This window comes from Octopus bimaculoides, chromosome 21, assembly GCF_046866305.1.
Source record: "Octopus bimaculoides isolate indiv1 chromosome 21, ASM4686630v1, whole genome shotgun sequence".
Taxonomy (NCBI): domain Eukaryota; kingdom Metazoa; phylum Mollusca; class Cephalopoda; order Octopoda; family Octopodidae; genus Octopus; species Octopus bimaculoides.
Window position 1 is genome coordinate 37,573,616 of NC_142948.1, and position 23,656 is coordinate 37,597,271.

Here is a 23,656-nt window from a genome sequence, read left to right on the forward strand (position 1 = left end):
ACATACATACACACACACATACACATGCATACACACATAGATACTGGGGCCCTGGGATATGTAACACACTGCCTAAATACCAATCTTGAGAAATGAGGCTTCTCAAAACCAGAAAGGAGAAAGCTGATTCGAAGACTACAGATCCAATCTAATCCATCACGAGGGTTCCAGTTGATCCGATCAACGGAACAGTCTGCTCGTGAGATCAACGTGCAAGTGGCTGAGCATTCCACAGACACGTGTACCCTTAACGCAGTTCGCGGGGATATTCAGCGTGACACAGTGTGACAAGGCTGACCCTTTGAATTACAGGCACAACAGAAACAGGAACTAAGAGTGAGAGAAAGTTGTGGTGGAAGAGTACAGCAGGGTTCGCCACCATCTCCTGCCGGAGCTTCGTGGAGCTTTTTTAGGTATTTTCGCTCAATAAACACTCACAACGCCCGGTCTGGGAATCGAAACCGCGATCCTATGACCGCGAGTCCGCTGCCCTAACCACTGGGCCATTGCGCCTCCACTAACCAGAGTAAGCACATAAATGTGAAACAAGGTGGGAAAAATAGTACTCGAATACCGGAGGTAGAGTAATATGCAAAGACATCGCAGAAACTGTTTCACGTTCCCGTTCGTCGGACAGTTTTTATGTAGGTGCTCCACATGCACAAATGCATACACGCCTGCATGCATACATACATACGTACATAAATGCATGTATTCATGTACACAGGCATGCATGCATACATACATATATACATCCATGCTTGCATATATATATATACATGCATTCATGTCTGTTTGCAAGCATCTATATATAGGTATATACATACATACATATGTGACTGCATGCAAGCATCTGTACATTCATACATAACATAACATACATACATACATACATACATACATACTTTTAAAAAAGGCGAGATCTAGAAACAGCTACGAAAACTCCCAGTAAACAAAAGAGACAGCGAAGCTCTCAAACTCCCATAATGCAACAACGTAAGTATGTCACACTTCCGTAGAAGACATCAGCCACGTGATCAGCAATCACCCGAAAATGTCACCAAGGTACTACCTTGCATTACGACGAGATGTTGTTGCTAAAACAATGTACAATGCCAGAGGCAGGAAAGACTGGACAGCTTATAAATATACACAATGCTATTGTTATTCAATATACGCATAGACGTATCAACACAAGGAATATTACTGGAACATTCCACTTGTGCCAAGCACAAACATGTTTATGTATGAAATATCTTTCTCACTCTCTGCTTGGCTCTTTGTCTACATCTATACACATATGTGTATATGTGTGCCTGTATTATCTCTCTCACTCTCACTCTCTTTCTCCATCTATCTATCTATCTATCTATCTATCTATCTATCTATCTGTCTATCTGTCTGTCTGTCTATCTATCTGTTTATCTAGCTATCTTCCACTGCGTGTGTTTGTTGTGTGTGTGCATATATATATATATATATATATATATATATATATATATATATATGTTGTCGACTTCGTCGTCGTCGGTTCACCGTCGTAGGTCGACGGTGACTATTTGACTGTTCTTCTGTTCGGAAATAAAAGCCGTGTGGCCGGTGAGTAAAGCAGTTGACGTCCATCACCACCAGATTGACTCCATGGGCCTTCCTCAGTGGTGTTAAAGGGGGCAACGTGCAAAGTCGACGATGAGGCTGTCCCGCAGTGGCAACTCACAAGCTTGTTGATCCGCTTGGCCGCAATACCCTTCAAGCCGTTGGTTTCAGACTCATCCTCCATCCTCCTTGTCGGTTATCCAACGTCCTGCTGCCGACGAGTTCACTCTATCTCTAGCACGGGGTGCTACGGAACCGCTAGTACATGCCCAAGGTGCCTGTGAGAAGGCACGTGGCTTAGTGGTTAGGGTGTTGGACTCATGATCGTAAGATTGTGGGTTCGACTCCTAGAGCGGACGATGAGTTGTGTTCTTGAGCAAAACACTTCATTTCACGTTGTCTCATTCCACTCAATTGGCAAAACACAAATACAAGACATATATATAAAGGCCACGAATGACCCGTCCTTATTTTTCCTGTCCGCCTTTTTATCGTCTGTCCGGATGTTCTATTGTTGTCTGTTGCGTTCTTGTTCCATTTTGGGGATTCATATATACATAAGTGAGGTGGCTATCAGCAATTTAAAACCAACAAGGAAATAATTCACCGCCACTAAGAGATCGACAAGGGTGCAGTGGGCACCGGCATTGCTAGAAACAGGATTCGTAGACTTCTTAGCCACGAAAAGTCCATAGTCTCTTTGTAGTGACATAGGAGACAACACTCCCCACCGCAAGCGACATGAATTAGATTAGCATACTAATTTCGTACAGGAAATTAATACTTATCAGTAATGCTCACTCCATTACGGCTGATAGAGGCCAACTCAGCCTGTCAATATATTGATGGAGAATGCCATTGGAATCAGCGACTGATTTCTCAAAATGGCAATGTGAAAATTATAAAATAATTAAGGTGGCTATCAGCATTTTAAAACTATCAGGGAAATAATTCATTGTCACTATATATATATCGTTGCTATTATGCAAAAGTATCGTAAATCCAAAGCATTGCTTTTTTCAGAAAACGAAAAAATAGTTTCACCATTCCATAGCAAAACCGTTGTACTACACTTTGACAATTTTTGATTATCTTGGCATCTGAAGCAGCTGGAGATACGATAGTTTGACCAAAAGAACCAGCTATTGTAAGCAAAAACAAATATCGAAAAAAAAAACAGATTTGGCCAAATGTGGACATACGACAGTTTAACATAACAACAACGAGAGAGAGAGAGAGAGAGATATATATATATACCAAGGTGTTGAAACCATAATGATATCCATGGGGCGGCTGATGATGGAGGTATGTTGGATGGTTGGTAAGGCTCTTTTTGTAAATATAGAATAGTATTAAAATACATTCTTTTGATATTTGTTTTTTTCTTGTCGTTGTTTTGCGGAGCGGGGTTTGAGTGATTCCAGTACTTTTTCTAGTCGCCCGTTTTGCCGAACTGCTAGATAACGGGGATATAAACAAATACCGACTGTCATGCGATGGAACGGTGACAAACACGCACAAAGACACACACACACACATATCATATGTACGACAGGCTTCTATACAGTTTCCGTTAACCAAATCCACCCTAACAACAGGTTTTGGTCACCCTGATGCTACAGTAGAAAACACTTTCCCAATACGACACGCAGCGGGACTGAACTCGAAACGATGTGGTTAGGACGCAAACCTCTTACCACACGGCCACGCGTACGGTGGCATAGTTGTGTGTGTGTGTGTGTGTGTGTATGTGTGTGTGTGTGTGTGTGTGTGTTCTCATTTGCTGTAATTCCAGATGTTATTCGCATATTTCTGAATATTTTTATTCACATAATTAAGTTGTTTGTTTATTGGTGTTTAGTCATTTGTAAGATTTAGAGCTTCCACACCCGATAGTCGCTTCATGATTCATATGTTCATATGTCTGTTATAGACATATACATACATACGCACTCACACACAAACACACACATAGTTAGAGAGAGAGAGAGGTAGATAGATATATTTTCACACACATACATACATATATATATATATATATATATATATATATATATATATATATATATATATATATATATATATATATATATATATATATACATGCATACATATATATGTATGTGCGAATGTGTGTGTATGTGCATAGAATATTCAATAATTACATATGTATTAATTACATATGTAAGTAGATAAATGTACACACACACACACACACACATATATATATAATACACATGCACGCGCGTGCACATACATACATACATACATACATACATACAGCCGCTATATACAACACAAGTTAACATAACTATTTCTGAATCACACTTAATATAAACACACCGTTGAAAAGTAAATTCACTTTAAGTATAATTACCTAGATGATTATATATATATATATATATATATATATATATATATATATATATATATATATATATATATATATATATATATATATATATATATACACACACACTTTATTTGTGGCATGCTTCATAAATTGTGAAGATTATTTCACATGAAACCACTGGTAGCCTTGTTAACCTAGACTCGGCGGCGCGATATGTCCTTGAGTCATGCACTTCATCTCACTTCCTTCAGCATGCTCAACGTTAAATGAATACCAACCGGATAATAGTACCTCTCTCCCTCTCTCTTTCTCTCGCCTTCTTCTCTCCCCTCTTCCTCCCTCTCTCTCTCTTCTATCACATCCTGGATGTGCTGCATGCAAGATCAAAGAGATCAAAGAGGGGTCAACAGGGTATCAGCGTGTGCTTGTGACTAACCCAGGCGATCGAGTATGGCCATACCTGAGAGAGGAAGGCCGTCCTTCAAAGAAACGTCAGACACTGTTCTGAAACCCACAAGGGAGTCGGAAGAGAGGACGGCACCCCAAAATTGCTGAAGGCAAGATTTTGAGGTTATAGTGAACGAGTGGACACTTTGCGAACGAGTTGCTTTTTTTTATATATCGTTCTTGCTTTTTGTTGCTGCTCTGTAACTGAGAAGTAGATTTCTATATAGAACAAGACACGTGGGATGGAGAGTTGCTGAAGAGGTCGCAGGGTGTGTGACGAAAGATTTCCCAACAAAGGACATTAATATAAGAACAATAATAAATCTGAAATGAAGAATGAATATATAGTGCGTGTGTTTATTGGGGGGGGAAATGACCACCCCGTAATATAACATCATATATACATAGGGAGAGAGAGAGAGACCAATGTAGGATAAATACTACATGTATGTATCCTACATTACATTGATTTCAATTTTTGGCACAAGGCTTGCAATTTAAAGGAAGGGCTAGGTCTATAACATCGACCCCAGTACTCAACTGGTACTTATTTTAATCGATGCCGAAAGAATGAAAAGCAAAGTCGACGTCGGCAGAATTTGAACTCAGAACGTAAGAAATGCTGCTAAACACTTTGCCCGGCGTGCTAACGATTCTGCCAGCTCGCCGGTGGGCGTTGAGAGGGTCCAGGTGTGCGCTAGTGTTTAAGGGGGCAGTGCGGGAGGGGAGCGGTAGAGAAAAAGGAGGTATTGGGAAGAAAGCAGTGGATTGGGGGACGCTATGAATTTATAATATTATTATAATATTGTATACAAATTATATAATATTATATTAAATATCAAATGATTCATAGTGTATATAAATTAGTAAAATACAAAATATTTATTTATACATAAAAATAGGGGTGGAGGCGCTGAGGGTATTATGTGGCCATGAAGTGGGGGGGTGGCGATGACCCAAAAAGTTTAAGACCCTCTGATCGACGTGTAAGGCGGCGAGATGGCAAAGTCGTTAGCAAACCAGGTAAAATGCTTATCCGTGTTTCACCCCTCTGCGTTCCGAGTTCAAATTCCGCTGAGACTGACTTTGCTTTTCATCCTTTCGGGGTCAGTCGAGTACTGGGGTCGATGTAATCTACTACCCACTACCCCCAAAAATTCTCAGGCCTTGCTCCTTCAGTAGAAAGGATCATGTATATAGGCTAACTTCTACTCGTAACCCAAGTTTAAACCTTGTGTATATAATAAGACTGATCGCCTTTTGAAACGGGGATTACGTTAGACAACAGGAGAGGATCTTTGCCGCTAAGTACTTTTGCATAGACCAGCACACACATACGTGTGTGTGTATATGTGTGTGAGAGAGGGGGCAGAGCGTGTATACACTCACAATATATATATATATATATATATATATATATATACATATATTATATGTGAGTGTATTTATATATATATATATATATATATATATATATATATGTGTGTGTGTGTGTGTGTGTGTGTGTGTATATATGTGTGTATATATATATATATATATATATATTAAACTTATCCTCCGACGCTACTCTATCTCTTTCTCTTTCCTTTCTCCCACCCCTCGTTATTCCTCTGTACTACTACGTATCTCGCCTTACCCCTCTTGTTCTTCCTCTGTTACTACTACGTATCTCTTTTTCCCCCTCGTATTTCCTCTCTTTCTCTTTTCCTCTCGTTGCTCACCTATTCTTCTACTTCCTCCCTCTCTTTCTCCCTCTACCACTCTCTCTCTTCCCTTTACACCGGCATGGTCACATGCTTCCGGTCAATAATCCTTTCCTTCCTCGGCTTTCGCCAAGTAACGCACGCCACCACTTTGTCTCTCTCGGTTCCGTGCCTCATCGCGTTCATACACACATAATTTTTCTCGTCTGGCCGTAAAGCCTTTTCTGTTTGTTTTCCTGTCTTGTTTTTTGTCCGCCACTACATTCCTCCATGGCTAGATTTAATTTGCGTATACAAATTTAATCTGCGATCCATGGGACGAGCCGTTTTAACGATGCGTCCTGCCCGAAGCTCGTCGAAACGCCGGTGTTAAAACGTGGGTAGCTGATGAAGTAGAATGTTCTCTATGTGGCTCGTGTGTTCTCGTCTACGTTTGTTTGCAATGTCCTGTACCCAGATATGCACCTATACATACAGGTGGATGTCGGTATGCACATACCTGTACGTATATATGCATATACTCATTTACTATTTGTTTTTATATATATATATATATATATATATATATATATATATATATATATATATATATATATACGTATTTGGTGGATACATTTTTTAGTGCTTAAGCATTAATTCAATGTATATGTATGTGTATAATATATATATGTATATATGCGTGTGTTTGTATATGTGTACGTGTATGTGCATATATGCACACACATGTATTTATGTATGTATGTGTGTATGTATGTATGTACGTACACTCGGAAAGAGAAAAGGATGAACACACACACACACACCTACACACACACACACAAACAAACAAACTATAGTATAAACATCTGTTGGCAGTATGTTTATATCACGTGGTCCGCTCGCTTTCTGACAGTAGCGCGAGGTGACTGAGGACACAAGTTAGTCATACTCAACACACACACACACACACACACACAAACTCGATACGGCATCGAACATGTGACACTCAGCGCTGACGTAGAGCGACGACGTCTAGACGTTTTCAGCCTGGTAGGCAACAAACAACGCATTGCACCTCGCACTTACAATTACCGCTTTCACTGTTTCACTTGTGCTGGTAGGCAAATTGACTGCGGCCATGCTGGAGCAATGTCATCAGCGGATGATTGGGGAGGAGGGGTTCTTTTGATCTTTTCACCGTTTGCCATTTCCAGTCATTAGACTGCTGCCATGCTGGGGCACACCGCCTTGAAGAATTTTAAGTCGAACGAGTCGAACCCAGTCTTTCAGACTGTTACGTGTTCTATCGGTTTCTTTATGCCGAACCGCTAGGCTATGGGGGGACGTAAACACACCAACACCAATTGTCAGGAGGCGGTTGAGGACAAGCAGACACAAACACACTACACACATAAAAACACACAAATACACACTCTCACATACATATACACGTAGGCGCAGGAATGTACGTGTGGTTGCTTCCCAACCACATGATTCCGAGTTCAGTCCCACTGTGTGGCACCTTGGGCAAATGTCTTCTACTATAGCCTCGAACCGACCAAATCCTTGTAAGTGGATTTGGTAGACGGAAACTGAAAGAAGCCCGACGTATATATATGTATATCTTTGTGTGTGTGTGTGTGTGTAGTTGCCCCACCACCACTACCACCGCTTGACAAACGATGTTGGTGTGTTTACGTCCCTGTAACTTAGCGGAAGGCTTTGGTCGGACTGAGGCTATAGTAGAAGGCACTAGCTCACGATGCCATGCAGTAGTAGTAGTAGTAGTTTGTTTTCCTACTGCTGTTTGACAACCGATGTTGGTTTGCTAATGCCCCCATAACATTGCGGTTCGGCAAAAGAGAGCGCTTGAGTAAGTACTAAACTTAAGAATAAATAAAAAGAAAAGAAACTTAATAGTACTGGGCTCAATTTGTTCGACTGGAAGCCTTCAAGGCTGTGTTCCAGCATGGCCACAGTCCAATAACTTAAACATGTAAAAACATAGTATAAAAGATACAAAAAAAAAAGATCGTCTGAAAATAGGACGATGCAAGCAGCAGACAACACTGTGATGGAAGCTACTTTGGATAATTAAAATACCAAATATAATCGAAATTGTTGTGTAACCATTCTTTAAATGGAAGCGAACCAAAAATAATGCCTGACCTTGTAGCCAAAACACAAGATGGTACCGTAGCCAAGATCTATTGGCACTATTTCTTGGAGATTCCTCAAAATAAATGAAGGAAGAAACGAATAAAATATAGAGTTATAATAGGTAAGTATTTGAGGAAAACAGAGCAGACGAGAAAGTTGAATTTTTATTAAGGTTAGAGCAGACCAGACGTTACACTGCTTACTTGGCTGTTGGCTGTCTCTTTTTGCGCTCTGCTGTTGTTACCTCGAGTATCTTCCGTAAACTCAACGAGTGTATTTTCCGTAAACTCGTGAGTGTATTTGGTAGACGGAAACTGGAAGAAGCCCGTTATATATATGTGTGTGTGTGTGTGTGCGTGTGTTTTTGTCCTCCCGCCAACATTGCTGGTGTGTTTGTGTCCCTGTAACTTAGCTCTTCGGCAGAAGAGACTGAAAGAATAAGCACCGGCCTTACAAGGAATAAGACCAGGGGTCGATTTCTTCAAGTAAATGATGGTGCTCCAGCATGGTCACCGTCAAATGACTGAAACAAGTAGAAGAATAAAAAAAATACCGGAAGGACGTTCTGCACCACTAAACCAAGAAGGTTATTTGAATATGTCCGATGTATTTCTAAGGCGAAATAGTAATTCTGTTTCCGTCTGCATAACTGAGATATTTGGGTTGGATTATAATAACTATCGCTTTTACACTTCTTTCTATATTCTGTGACTGTCACAATATCGAAACATTTCTCATGGCACCAGCACACAATTTACAGATGCTCACATTTTTTATATTTTCCGTGAATTTTTCACGGGTCCAGTTAGTTAATATTATTTTATTTTTATTTTTTGTTTACTAATTAACATTTCTAGGTTGACTCCATCGGCAAAGCTATCGCCCACTTTCCGTTAAACTCTATCATTAAACATGGCTGATCATTCACTATCAATTAGAGATAAATACTTCTTGTATATTTATAAAATTTTGTTGTGTTCACTCAATCGTAAAGACGGTTTGATCGGTTTAGTTTACATTACTTTCAGCTTCAGAGTCTTGACGAGTTAATCCGCCATTGAAATCTACTCTCATCTATTAAACAGATAAGTGGATCATATGTGTATGTCGATGTGTGTGTGTATGTGTGTGATTTTGGTAGGAGGAGAAAATATGGCTATGTTGTGTTGTTGTGGTTGCTATTATTATTATTATTATTATTATTATTATTACATTCGATATATAAATAAAAAATACTTCCCATTCATGTTATAAATAAATCAACGAGCTTTCATCCATTTTGTTTCACTTGACCTTGGATTTCTCCTCGCTGAATATAATAATAATAATAATAATAGTAGTAGAAGTAGTAGTAGTAGTAGTAGTAGTAGTAGTAGTAGTAGTAGTAGTAGTAGTAGTAGTAGTTGTAGTAGTAGTCCTTTCTACTATAGGGCACAATGCCTAGATTTTGTGGGGAGGGGGTAAGTCGATCATATCGACACCAGTATTCAGCTGGTACTTATTTTATTGACCCTGAAAGGATGCAAGGCAAAGTCGTACTTTAGAAAGCTATCCAGGTCGACCGTTCGGATAAAATATTTTGTGGTCGACGATTTTAAAATGTGACCAACCTTTGCTATCTTTATCTAAATACAACCTAAATGGGCCGATACAGTTTTCTTTATGTCCACCTTGGTACATTCAGGAAACGCAGTCAGTACCTGCCAGGTAATTGGAAACGTCTGAACAGGTTTGTGAGTCTTTGGAAAGACACAACATCTGGAAGAACTGAATTTTTACATGCTCTCGGCCAATATCTCTACTCTTTATCTCTCAGGTCGACATTCACACTTTATATACCTCACCATTTAACACTTACATACTGTCGTCCCCATTCAAGGGTCTGTGTCTTTCCAGTAAACATCCTCTCTGTCTCTCCTGTCTACATCTACGCAGTGCGTGACAGCGAGCTGGCGGAATCGTTAGCACGCCGGACGAAATGCTTAGCGGTATGTCGTCCGTCATTACGTTCTGAGTTCAAATTCCGTCGAGGTCGACTTTGCCTTTCATCCTTTCGGGGTTGTTAAAATAAGTAGCAGTTAAGCACCGAGGTCAATTTAAATCGACTTACATTCTCCCCCGAAATTGCTGGCCATGTGCCAAAATTTGAAAGCAGTATCTATGCAATGTGATTGTCCAGCCAACATTTACTTATTGTGCTGCTCCATTTCACATCTATACGCTGTCTCTCGCCAGTCACCATCTATACACAGTGTTTCTGCTGTTAAAATATACACACTGTCTTTGCAGTCAACAACTACACTCTACGCCTCTTCACTCAACACATAAACACACACTGTTAAACGCTGTTTAATCTATTCGCCACGAACGCGACTGGTTCTTGTGAATCTTAAACGCCATTAAGTAAACACGACTCCATTAGAATGTCGTCTTGAGCTAATATTTAAAGGTGTGGCGGGAAGATTAGCGACAAAACCGGCAGCTTAAGACCGGCATTATTAGGACTTCAATGTCGTTTCGTGAATTCTTCTGTTCAGAATACGTGGAATTCCAGCGTTAGATTTTTTAGTATTGTTGCTCAGGTCAGTCCAGACAATTATTAGACCCATGAACAAAGGTATTCCAGTTATGACCATCCCGCCTTTTTAAGGGATACATAGGAGTAGATTATCGAATGTCTTGACATGTTTGAGGAAGTATAGTCTGATTTGAGAGAGATTTGTGGATATAAATCTATGCTTATACTTTCGGGCCTCTCTCTGTATATGTGCGCAAGCGCGACTATGTATGTGTGTGTGTCCATATGTATGTCTACATATGACAGTGTGTGTGTATGTGTACACATGCACACACACACACTCACACACATGCATATATGTATGTATATATGTCGGTATGTAAATATGTATATGCATACATACACGCCCATACGCATACGGGTCAACTTATATATATCAAGTTTACACACACATGTACACAAGCATATATATATATATATATATATATATATATATATATACATACATACATACATAACTATATATTCATATATATACATCTACATTAATATATCTAGACCAATATACACATATATACATACAATTACATATTATATACATACAATTACACAGACACACACATATATGTATAAATATCTACATACATATCTATCTATCTATCCATTTATCTGTCTGGATGGATGGATGGATGGATGGATTTGCATTTATATGCATATTTGTGTGTGTGTGTGTGTATGTGTGCATGTGTGTTTATGTACGCACGTATGTATATATGTATCATGGATCTCTCTCTCTCTCTCTTTGCTCAAATAGGGCTCACCTGGAACTAAACACCATCGCCACCCCAAACCACCACCACCACCACACAACTCCAACTTCAACATTAGCAATCTGTAAGTGCCCCAGTATCTGGTCCATACTCTATTGATCACCTGGGATATAAGGAAAGGGAAAATAATATCTAAAAAAAAAAAGAGAAAGAAAGAAACAAACTGCAAAAACAAACGCTCAATAAACAAACAAGTGAAACATCCAAACCGGACGCTCCACCCGGTTTCGCCAGTCTTCTGGGCTGATAAATCTTCCGGTCTGTTTGCTTTTGTTTTCCTTTATTTTTCGTATTTTTATTCGCGCGCGCGCGTGCATATTTATTTATTTATTTATTTATGGGGGTTCATTAAATAACGATGGGACTCACTACCAGGATGCAGACCCTTCTTGGTGAGTCATATCACTCGAGTGTGTCTACTTTCTCGTATGATAAATGTGTGTGCGTGTGTGTGTGTGTGTGTGTGCATGTTGTGTGTGTGTGTGTGTTGTGTGAATGATTGTGCGTGATTGTTGTGTGTTGTGTGTGTGTGTGTGTGTGTGTAAACGTATGCAGATCAAGGTATGTCAATGTGTGTGTGTGTGTGTGTGTGCATATGTATATCAATGTATGTCTCTATATTTATGCATGTGTTTGTAAGTGTATATGTGTAAAGATTTTGTAGAAAAGTATGTAGGCATATATATATATATATACGTGTGTATGTGTGTGTGTTGTCGATATGTATGTCTGTGCGTGTATTTTTCCTAAACGTGTTTGCAGGTGTGTGTGTGTGTGTGTGAATGCATGTGTGTGTGTGTATTACGAGTATAATAGTGTTTCTATAATATGTATTTGAGAGAAAGTGACAAAGGGTGGACGATGGATGGGGGCGGGTGGGTGGGTAGAGTGTTTTTGCCGGAAATAAATCGTTGAAAATGTCGTATATTAGGCCATTCCTTCTGCCTGGAACATTCTCGATGGTTTAATGTAAAGGGGTAGTAGTGGTAGTAGTGGTGGTGGTGGTGGTGGTGGTACTCGTGATGGTGATGGTGAGAGTAGAGGTGCTGGTACTGATGGTGCAGATGGTATTAGTGGTGGTGCTGGTACAGGAGATGATGATGGTGTGGTGATAACTGGTCAGATTAACTCCATTTGCGAAACACAGGCTGGTTTGATCTGTACCAAGCAGAATCTCATCAGCTTGAATTCATCTTCTCCAATGACAAGCATTCAAATGATGTGGGATATGTCTACCTTGGACTAAGAAAGTATTGATATTCACTCCACTATTTCATTTTTAAAAATTTTTGTGGCCATGTGGTAAGAAGTTTGGTTCCCAACCAAATGGTTCCAGGTTCAGTCCCACTGTGTGGCACTTTCAGCAAGTGTCTTCTACTATAGTTACAAGCCAACCAAAGCCTTGTGAGCAGATTTGATAGATGGAAACTGAATGAAGCCCATAATATGTGTGTACGTATGTGTGTACGTATGTGTGTACGTATGTGTGTATATATCTATGTATGTATATGTCTATGTGGGTGTATCTCTGCATTTGTGTTTGTCCTTGACCACCACTAGATAACTGTTGTTGGTTTGTTTACATCCCCATAACGTAGCAGTTCAGTAAAAGAGACTGATAGAATAAGTGACAGGCTTTAAAATAATAAATACTGGGATCAATTTGTTCAACTAAGACCCTTCGAGGCAGTGCCCCAGTATGGCCACAGTCCAGTGACTGAAAGAAGATAAGAGGCAAAAGATGTGACTGTGTGGTAAGAAGCTTGCTTCCCAAACACATGGTTCCAGGTTCAATACCATAGACTCAAATCAACCAAAGCTTTGTGAGTGGATTTATTAGATGGAAACTGAAAGAAGCCCATTGTATATATATTGTGTGTGTGTGTGTTTGTCCTCTCACCCTCCACCATCGCTTGACAACTGATGTTGGTGTGTTTACATCCCCATAACCTAGCGGTTCGGCAAAAGAGGTCAATAGAATAAGTGCAAGGCTTACAAAGAATAAGTCCTGGGGTTGATTTCTTCAACTAAAATGACTGAAACAGATAAAACAATCAAAGAATATTTAACAACGGCACTGGACTCCCTAATTTGGCCATAGATGGGTTTGATTGGAGGGTCACCAAGCCCTATCAAGAGAGTAACTGCAATGCATCCAAAGGGGTGGTGGCCATGGCTGTGGAATCAGTTAATGAAAGATTCATTATGACTCAAGCCCCCAATTCAAATTCATGATAATGGAATTGGATGGCGTCAAGAGAGTCATTTCAACAGGACATATGTCCTTCTCTTGAAATGAAATTTCAGTAAAATTTCTATATCTTTGTGCAGCTGAGGATTGCTCTGCATTTTACATTTGATGTAATGTTCACATTGCTTAAATAAATGGAGTCACATGAAGCGATCATACTGCATTAACTTTGGATATCCTTGTTGCTTATTTTAATCATATATATATATATATATATATTTGACAGGAATGGCAACAAAAGAAAGAAAGAGACCTCGATATTATGCAAATAGAGGAATTTATCAGATATATATATATATATATTTCGTTTATATATTTGTTTTGCAAGATTTTTGATGTGAAATCGTGTGTTGAAACAGATACTGTGGTATTTGGGGATGGTCATGTTGCCAGTTTAGCCAATAAAAACACACTGTATATTTGGTGTTAATTTGCTTCAGCTTTTACATTACATTAATCATATTTCGGCCAAATATACAGTGTGTGTGTTTTTATTGGCTAAACTGGCAACATGACCATCCCCAAATACACAATACATATATATATAAATATATATATATATATATATATATATATATATATATATAATCATATATATATATATATATATATATATATATATGAGATGGCCTTCTTTCAGTTTCAAATCCACTGACAAGGCTTTGCTCAGCCTGGGGCTATTGTAGAAGACACTTGCCCAAGGGGTCACGCAGTAAGACTGAATATATATACACATAAATATGTATGACTATGTACACGAGTGGGTGGGTGTGCATGCTTGTATCACCTTGTTATTAATACAAATATTCATATATCCATTTATATAGGAACACAAAGGCTTCATTCTGTGTATAACAGCCATGGTGTATATATATATATATATATATATATACACACAAAACATTCTATATACACACAAAGCATTTTGTATTTTTATTACCACTTATTTCTATTTCATAATGACAAACATGCTACCATAATAATCTCATACAAAAGACCAGCCTTGATCCCACCACTACTACCACCACCACAACTGACACCACTACTACCAACAACAACACATCCATTTAGAACTGTACATTAACATTAACATGGTAACCACCATACCATGCAAGTTTTATTATACTAATATAAACAACACACACACATACATGTTTGTGTGTGTGTACATATATATATATATATGTATATATATATATATATATATCATCATCATCATCATCGTCGTTTAACGTCCGCCTTCCATGCTAGCATGGTTTGGACGATTTGACTGAGGACTGGTGAACCAGATGGCTGCACCAGGCTCCAATCTGATTTGGCAGAGTTTCTATAGCTGGATGCCCTTCCTAATGCCAACCACTCCGAGAGTGTAGTGGGTGCTTTATGCTGCATGTACCAGATTGATCCCAAAATCTAATCAGAGGTGGACAGCAGTAGGGGTGGGTGATGGTGGGTGATAACAGAAGTGGTCCTAGAGGAGGGAGCAGTTTGCAACGGCTGGTAGTAGACAATGAGGGAGATGAATGTGAAAGAAGGAATCACAGAGACATGAAGACGGCCCAGAGTCTTGTGCATTTAGGGAAGGAATGAGAGTAGAGCAATGCAGTCTTTGATACGTTAGGTTAGTGAAGGGTGAAAGCATCCAAGGGATGAGGTCAGAGCAAGAAAAGTATGAAGGTGGCCCAGTGCAGTGTCTTATGCATGAGCCCGGTGGAGGAACGAAGATGGACTGATGGGGTGCAGGAGTGCATAAAAGGGTAATGGGAGACTCAAAGGATTCTAAAGATGAGGGGACAGTAAGACATAATTTGTATACTTGGCAGAGTACAAAGTACCCCAGCCTCTGCAGTGTAACCCGCATATCAGGGTACATTTTATCATAGAAAATGAAGATCAGATCTTCTGCAACACCACATATTAATTTTAAATTTTGGAGCAAGGCCAGCAATTTCAGGAAAGGGGTTAAGTCAATTACATCAACCCCCAGTACTTCTTTCATCGACCCTGACAAGATGAAAGACAGAATTGACCCCAGTGGCATTTGGACCCAGAATGTGAAGATGGACATTTTGCCTGGTGTGATAATGATTCTGCCAGCTCACTGCTTTATCGGTAGCTCCACATACTGCCAATCAGTATGGTCTTTTCTAACATTTTCCTTGGTATTCAGCATCTTTAGGTTAGCCTACGCCATGCCATTGCAAGTCTCTCTTGGTCTCCTTCTTTCACAGCCCTTCTTTTCGCAGGTGTCATCCTCCAAGTAAGTATCTACATATATATATATATATGTATATATATATATATATATATAAGTAGGGAGTGAGATATCCAAACCCACTTACCTCTGCATGTAAATATCTACATAGTTAGCTATTCATATATGTGTATATATATATATATATATATATATATACATGTGTGTGTGTGTGTGTGTGTGTCAGTGGCGTGCGGTGACTTCCGGGGTTGGGCATGCAATGAATTCCCCCCACCCCACCCCCGGCAATTTTTCAGTAAAAAATTTTTCGTATTCCTACGATTTACATATGGGAGATTCTGAATATGCAATCACCCCCGTATGACCTAGAATAAGCAGGGAATAAAAAATGGCTCTGTAGAGATGAGCCTGAAATAAGTGTATTGTTTGTATTTTTATTTCTCTTCGAAACGTCAGTACTTTCCCATCCTCACTCTCCCTTTAAAAAGTCTAAAAATCATAAGTGAAACGTAATAAAAATGAAATTGGATTCAGGAATCCGAAAAAAATTTTTCACAAAAATTCGTTTTTCAAAGAGGTGCGATTCTGCATTAGCCCCTATACCTATTGGTTGAGCCGAATCAATTTGAAATGATTTAATTAAGAGAACACATTTAGTTACATTATATGGTCATGGTTTAAGATAATTACGCTCTCGAAGACAAGTCAGGTACTTTATCACGCTACTTATCAATTCCGGGAAAATTGTTGATACTCAAGCAGACTGTTCTGAGACTTACTGAACTCCGTATATTAAAAGACTACGTCTCACGCTCACACATTGAAAATACACGTATATACATGAATACACACACAATGAAAGACAGCGAAAATTCAACATTGTAAAAATCCCCCCAAAACTGTTGTGGCAGAAGTCAACATCTCTGAGATTGAAACACGGCACTTATTGAAAGTGACACAAGGCACTTATTTACGGCCGTAAATAGACTATACCCAGCAGCACAGAAAGGAAAACATATGTAGGTTAGGTTTGACGAAGAAGTCGAACCATTTTTCCTGCGAAACAATACAGATGTAAGAAGGTCGAACTTTATGTTATAACAAACACTAACCAAATCCTGCAATAAATGCCCTTTAATATATATATATATTTTTTAAATATTCTAAAATGTTATTTACCTTATTTATAAATTAATTCAATTCTTCGATCTTTCTGGATCAATTGTTGTAATAAATCTTTTTCAATTGACATTAGTGCTAACCCAGACAGTCTTCTTTCTCCTGTCGCATTTCTTTGGTATGTTTTGATTCTACCTTAATGCAGAAAAGGATCGCTCTACAGAAGCAGTGGTAGACGGAATTGTCAAAATCAACTTGCACTGATTGAAGAGTTCTGGCATAGCTTCAACAAGATCGCTGCTGTAAATATAACTCATTAAATGACTTACACTTCGCTTTTTAAAATCCTTCATTGAATACATCACATTGAGCTCACTTTGTAATCGTATTACATCAAAAAATCTGCCATAAGTGATTTTTAAAGAATCTAAAGAGTCCACAGGAAATTGTTTGCAATACTCATCAACTTTGTTGAAATTCAAAAGTTCCATGAATTTAAACTCTTCTATGGATGAATATCGTGCTTTTATTTGGTCAACTATTGTACTGATAATTTTGTTATAAAGCATTCTATAATGTCATTGCGGCTCAATAGATATATTCTTGGATCTCTGAATTCAGATTCCTGCATCGACTCCATATTTTTCCCCTAACATATCATAAAAGATTGAAAAATTATCAAGTTTGTTTTCGAGTACAGTTCTAGTTTTATCTATTTGCTCTTTACAATACACTATGTCACGACTTTTACTCTGGAGGATGTTAAATAAGACGTCAGTAAAAGAAAAAAATATCACTGAATACTTCTAACAAAAATAAGAAATCAGGAGCTTTTTAAAGTGTATTAGAATCCAATTGCTGAATTTATGGTGGTATCATCCCATGCTTCAGGATTTTCAATGATGTGTTCAAAAAGGTTGATTATGAAATTATAATTTTGTGGTAATTAATAAGACGTAATTCCATCAGGTTGTTGTTGCTTTCGGAAATCTTTTTTTAACAATGTTATCTAATGCATTAGCCCTTTTCGGTGATTTCGTAAAAAATGTACCCAGCCCATTTATTGTACCTAGTCCGTTTATTGTACCCAGTCTGTTTATTCTTTCATAGCAGAGCATGATTGTGAAAGAACTAAATTTAGGATATGGGCACAACAATGAATAAAGATCGCACGTTCATATTTCTTTATCACTTTTGCCTGTAGCCCATTTAATTGTGCTGCCATTGTAGCGGCACCATCATATATCTGTACAATCAATCGGTTTCCATATTCCCACGTCTCAATGCATTTAAAAACATGTTGAGATAAAGCATTTGCAGATCAATCTGCACTCTAACATCACTAAAACCGATAGATCGTTCTTTCGTCACAACAGTCTTCTGTGACATAAACGTAAAACTGTTGACAGTTGTGAATATGCTGAGACATCAGATGCCTCGTCAACAAGAATAGAAAACAAACTTGGGGTAGTATTCAAGAAGACTGGTCCCGGTGCGCGCACTCGCGCTAGCTAGGCGTGACTAGTCGATCCTGCAACTACCTTGCGCGAGTGCGCGAATGCAAATTAACAGATGAGCGCAAAAGAATCAGGTGCGCATGCGCAAAACATGTACGAGGATTTCTTTCTCAACAAAATAATTTCTTTACAAAAAGTAAATCATTGCTTTTAAACAAAGTAAATAAATTATACACTTATCTGTTTTTGGTAAATAAAGTCCATTAAAAAGTCTTCGTTTCTAGAAAATTGAAAATTACGACTACAAGACTTCATTCTTCTCACGTATTTATTATGGTCCCCATAATACAGCCGGACATCGTCTGAGATGACCGCTCTTTCAATGGTATAAGTACATGAGGGTCATTACTAGTAATTATCTTTTGCGCAACCCCTAATAAATTGGTGGACTCGGGCACATCGTAGAAATAGATGAATCTATGATGTGCAAGCGCTAATACAACAGGGACCACTCTTCTTGAATAGTACCCTCAAACTTAACTTGCTCAATTTCCTTTTGCATCTCATTTAACATAACTTTATGAATTGCATCGATCAAGTCATTTTGAATTCTGTTTGACAGACCGGTGAAGATAGAAGCTGTATCTAGATGACTTTCCATTTTTTTGTCATATTTACTGATTAAATATACGAGTTTTTTTTTATAATTTCCACGATTATCAGAGCCTTCAGATTCAAAATGACCCCGAACCGATAATTCCTTGAGGCCTAAAGAAAATAACAACATCGATCAATCGTTGCCGAATGAATCTGTTTTGTCTAACTTTCTCATTATGATGTTGTCTGCTTTGATTTTTACATGCAGTCTATGCGAACATTCCCGAATATTTTAAGACATATCAAAGATTTTATATGCCTTTATAGCCATATGTAAATTATATAAATAATCAAAGCCTTTATCATTCCAAACATTCTTTTCTAAGCGAAAAAGTAAACAAAGCCAACAGATTAATTTATTAAGTGTAGCACTTCCAGTTAGCCATTTTTTCTTTTCATACAAATTAACCTGAAATTGTCTCGTGAATTTCTTGTTGTAGCTTCGCAAATTAGGTAAATTCGGTATTGGTCTCTCACCGTTTATAATTAATTGTTTTCCATCGAAGTCTCTTTTCGAACAACTATTTCTCAAAATATTGTTTATAACACATTTCACTCATTTCGAAAAAGGTTACTCTTATATAAGAACACAAATGTAATCGTCTGCGTAAATTGTAAGTCAATTTCAACAAAATTTAAGATTAATTAGCTACTTCTGAAATAAGAAATATAATACAGGTAATATTTTTGTTTTCTGAACACTCCAAAAATATAATAGTGCAAACAGATATTTTGGATTTAAAAAATTCAAACTTACCGCCAGGCTATTATTCCAACATTTCAGCTGACTAACTCAAGAATTAAGGGAATGCTCTTGTTGTGGTCAGAAATTTTACGGGTCTAAAAGTGGAACCAGGTTAGCAACAATCCTACACTAACAAAGAGACAGAGAGGGAGGTCGTGAGGGTTTTCTCAAATTACGACATGCAACAATGAATTTGTCAAGTCACTGAGAGAGAGAGAGTGGAAGTGGGGTACAAAATATTATGAATGACCTTTCCTCTTAGCATAAGAGAGAGAGAGGGGGGAAGGGAAGGAGGGACAAACTAACAGAGACAAAGAGGGAGTGTCTGTCATTGCGGGTCTTCTCAAAGCAGAAGTAGGAGTCGCCGAGAGAGGGGGAAGGGGAGGCAGAATATTTCGAAAACACCTGGACGGATTTTCTTTGAAACAAAGAGTAACTATTTTATCTAATTTTCCGATGATATGGATAAAAAATCACACTTGAGAGTGCACGCCCCTCATTTGACTGCGGCCATGCTGCAGCACCGCCTTTAGTCGAGCAAATCGAACCCAGGACTTATTCTTTGTAAGCCTAGTACTTATTCTGTCGGTCTCTTTTGCCGAACCGCGAGGTTACGTAAACACACCAGCATCGGTTGTTAAGTGATGTTGGGGGGACAAACACAGACACACATATATACATATGTTTCCGTCTACCAAATCCACTCACAAGGCTTTGGTTGGCCCGAGGCTATAGTAGAAGACACTTGCCCAAGGTGCCACGCAGTGGGACTGAACCCGGAACCATGTGGTTGGTAAGCAAGCTACTTACTACACAGCCACTCCTGCGCCTATATATATATATATATATATATATATATATATATATATATATATATATATATATATATATATATATATATATATATATATATATATATATATATATATATATATATATATATATATATATATATATATATATATATATATATATATATATATATATATATATATATATATATATATATATATATATATATATTTTTGCTTGTATATTTTTACTTTTATTTATATATTATTTTATATTTTTCAATTGCATATCTTTTACTTTTCTTCATGTTTATATATATTATTTATATTTAATTCTTATCTAATTCTTATTCACACATCGTACCTTTTTTTATATATGTATATTTTTACTTTTATATACATATTTATTGCATATCTTTTACTTTTTTATATTTATATATATTATCTATATTTCATTCTTATTTACATTTGCAAATCACATATCAGACTTTTTAAAAAATTTTTATGTATGAATGAGTTACTCCGTGTTGGTCGCTGGAATGATATTTGATCACTTTATAGAGTATTTGAGTGTTGGTTTGGTGTCTGGAATGGGATAACTTACCTTATGGGCAGGTAGAAGCTGTTTAACCTTGGTTGGTAATCTACCTAGGAGAAGGAAATCTCCAAAATAAAACCTGAAGCCTTGGAAGTTCCTGGTTTTGTCAATTTTCATGTCACACTGGTGAAAGTCTTCTTGGGCCAATAGGTGGGGTTAGTGCAGTGCAAGCTACACCCACTGAAAATTATTCATCTGCACAGGTACTTCCTGTACTCCAAATCTTAGTAAAACCATTGAATTGGTTGGTTGGCAGAAACCTAAAAATGGACTTGTAACTTACTCTAAAATGTCTCAAACAGATTCAGTAAATGGCAAAAAAGGCTTGGGAACATCAGGGAACAGGTCTGGCTCGGCAGGTGTCCCAGTGTATCACAAGCTGGACCCAGTCGTCATCCTGCCACTGTGATTAAACAATCTTCAAGAAAAAGTAAAAATAACAATCCTTTGAATTTTGGCTGTTGGAATGTGCGCACACTTCTTGATGATAATTTCACGAAGACGCCAGAAAGGCGTACTGCACTTATTGCATGTGAGCTTAAGAAATATTTCCTTGATATAGTTGCGCTCTCTGAAACTCGTCTCTCTGGTGATTGTCAAGTAAATGAACTTACTTATGGATATACTATTTTTTGGAGAGGCCTCCCTAAAGGTTAGCATAGAGAATCTGGTATTGAGTTTGCTCTTAAGAATACATTAGTATCCTCCATTGCAGAGCTTCCAAGTGGATCATGTCATACTGTATTAAACTGACAAAAGGTAGGAATGATGGAATGATAGAACAAAAGGGGAACAAGAAGCAGCTGATAGAAATGATGCCAAGGGTTTGTACTCTTATGTTAAGGAGGTATATGGCCCAAAATCTTCTTCAATAGCTCCAGTGAGAACAGCAAATGGACGTTTTCTTCTGACTGACACCGCTTCTATTTGTAAGCGTTGGGTAGAACATTTTTTTGCTCTTTTGAATAGACCATCATTCGCTGACATGAGGACAATAGAAAAAATCAAACACTGTCCAGTTATAGAAGAGATGGCATTTGAAACAACTCTAAATGACATTTATTTAGCTGTGAATAAAGCTGAATAACAAAAAGCCTGATAGAATCTGTGCAGAAGTCTTGAAATATGGGGGTGACAAAATGTTTGAACTCTTAAATATATTAATTTGTTACTGTTGGAGAACTGAGAAAGTGCCTCAAGACTGGATTGATGCCATTTTAGTCTCCTTGTATAAATGGGGGCCAAAGGATCTGTGTGGTAATTTTTGTGGGATTTTGCTTTTGTCTGTGGTTGGAAAGGTACTTACCCGCATTTTGTTAGAACATTTAAATACCTTTATAGTTCCAAATACAGTGTCTTAATCTCAGTGTTTTTTTCATTCCTCCAGGGGCACAGCTGATTGTATCTTTACTGTCAGACAATTACAAGAAAAGTGCATTGAACAGAATCTTGCTCTATACCATTGCTTTGTTGATTTGAGCAAAGCATTCGATACTGTTAACCGAAATGCTATGTGGTTAATTCTAAAGAAAATAGGTTGCCCAGAAAAATTTGTAAACATGACCAGGGCTTTGCATCAAGATCTGAAAGCTAGAGTTAACTTTGGTGGTAGGCTCTCTGAATCTTTTGCCATGAAAAATGGAGTAAAGCAAGGAGGGGCCTTGATGCACCCACCCTCTTTGCAATATACTTTGCTGTTGTGTTGTCACATGCTTTTCAAAACTCTGAGTAGGGTCTTTACATAAAATATCGAACAGCAGGGAATGTTTTTAATCTGACCAGATTGAAATTCAAAACGAAGGTTTTCACTTCACTCATTAGGGAACTTTTCTACACACTGATAAAAGCAATCTTGTCAGTCATTCTGAAACGGGTCTGCAATCTTTTGTATCTGCATCTAACTCAGCTTCGGATGATTTTGGCTGGACCATCAACTTGAAAAAAAACAGTTGTAATGCACCAAATTGTATGTGGTGCTGTTTGCAACCCCACTAAAATTTTTGTTAAGGCTAAGTTACTTCAGGTTGTCGATTCATTCATCTACCTTGGAAGCTCTGTTCAAAATGATGGAAATCTTGATACAGAAATACAGCTGCAAATTCAAGAGAGTCACACATTTGGTGCCAGCAACATACAAAGCTGGCTCTTTACAAATCATTTGTCTTACCATTCCTGTTGTATTCCTGTGAAACTTGGACATGTTATGATGATGATGATATATATATATATATATATAT

The 23,656-nt window shown here is 38.0% G+C and overlaps 1 protein-coding gene across 2 annotated transcripts in view; it reads left to right on the top strand.

Moving 5' to 3' along the window:
- The window catches only part of LOC149131564 (uncharacterized), a 40,378-nt gene extending 16,753 nt beyond the window's left edge, over positions 1-23,625 (top strand). Inside the window, exon 3 of one of the 2 annotated variants that reach the window (XM_089339154.1) lies at positions 2,620-2,918. In XM_089339154.1, the coding sequence (XP_089195280.1) occupies positions 2,620-2,684 (65 nt within the window). In that variant the 3' untranslated portion in view covers positions 2,685-2,918. Of the gene's footprint in view, positions 1-2,619; positions 2,919-22,806 lie in introns of those variants that run through there. The other variant, XM_089339153.1, reaches the window with a different exon arrangement.
- Positions 23,626-23,656: the final 31 nt, after the last annotated feature.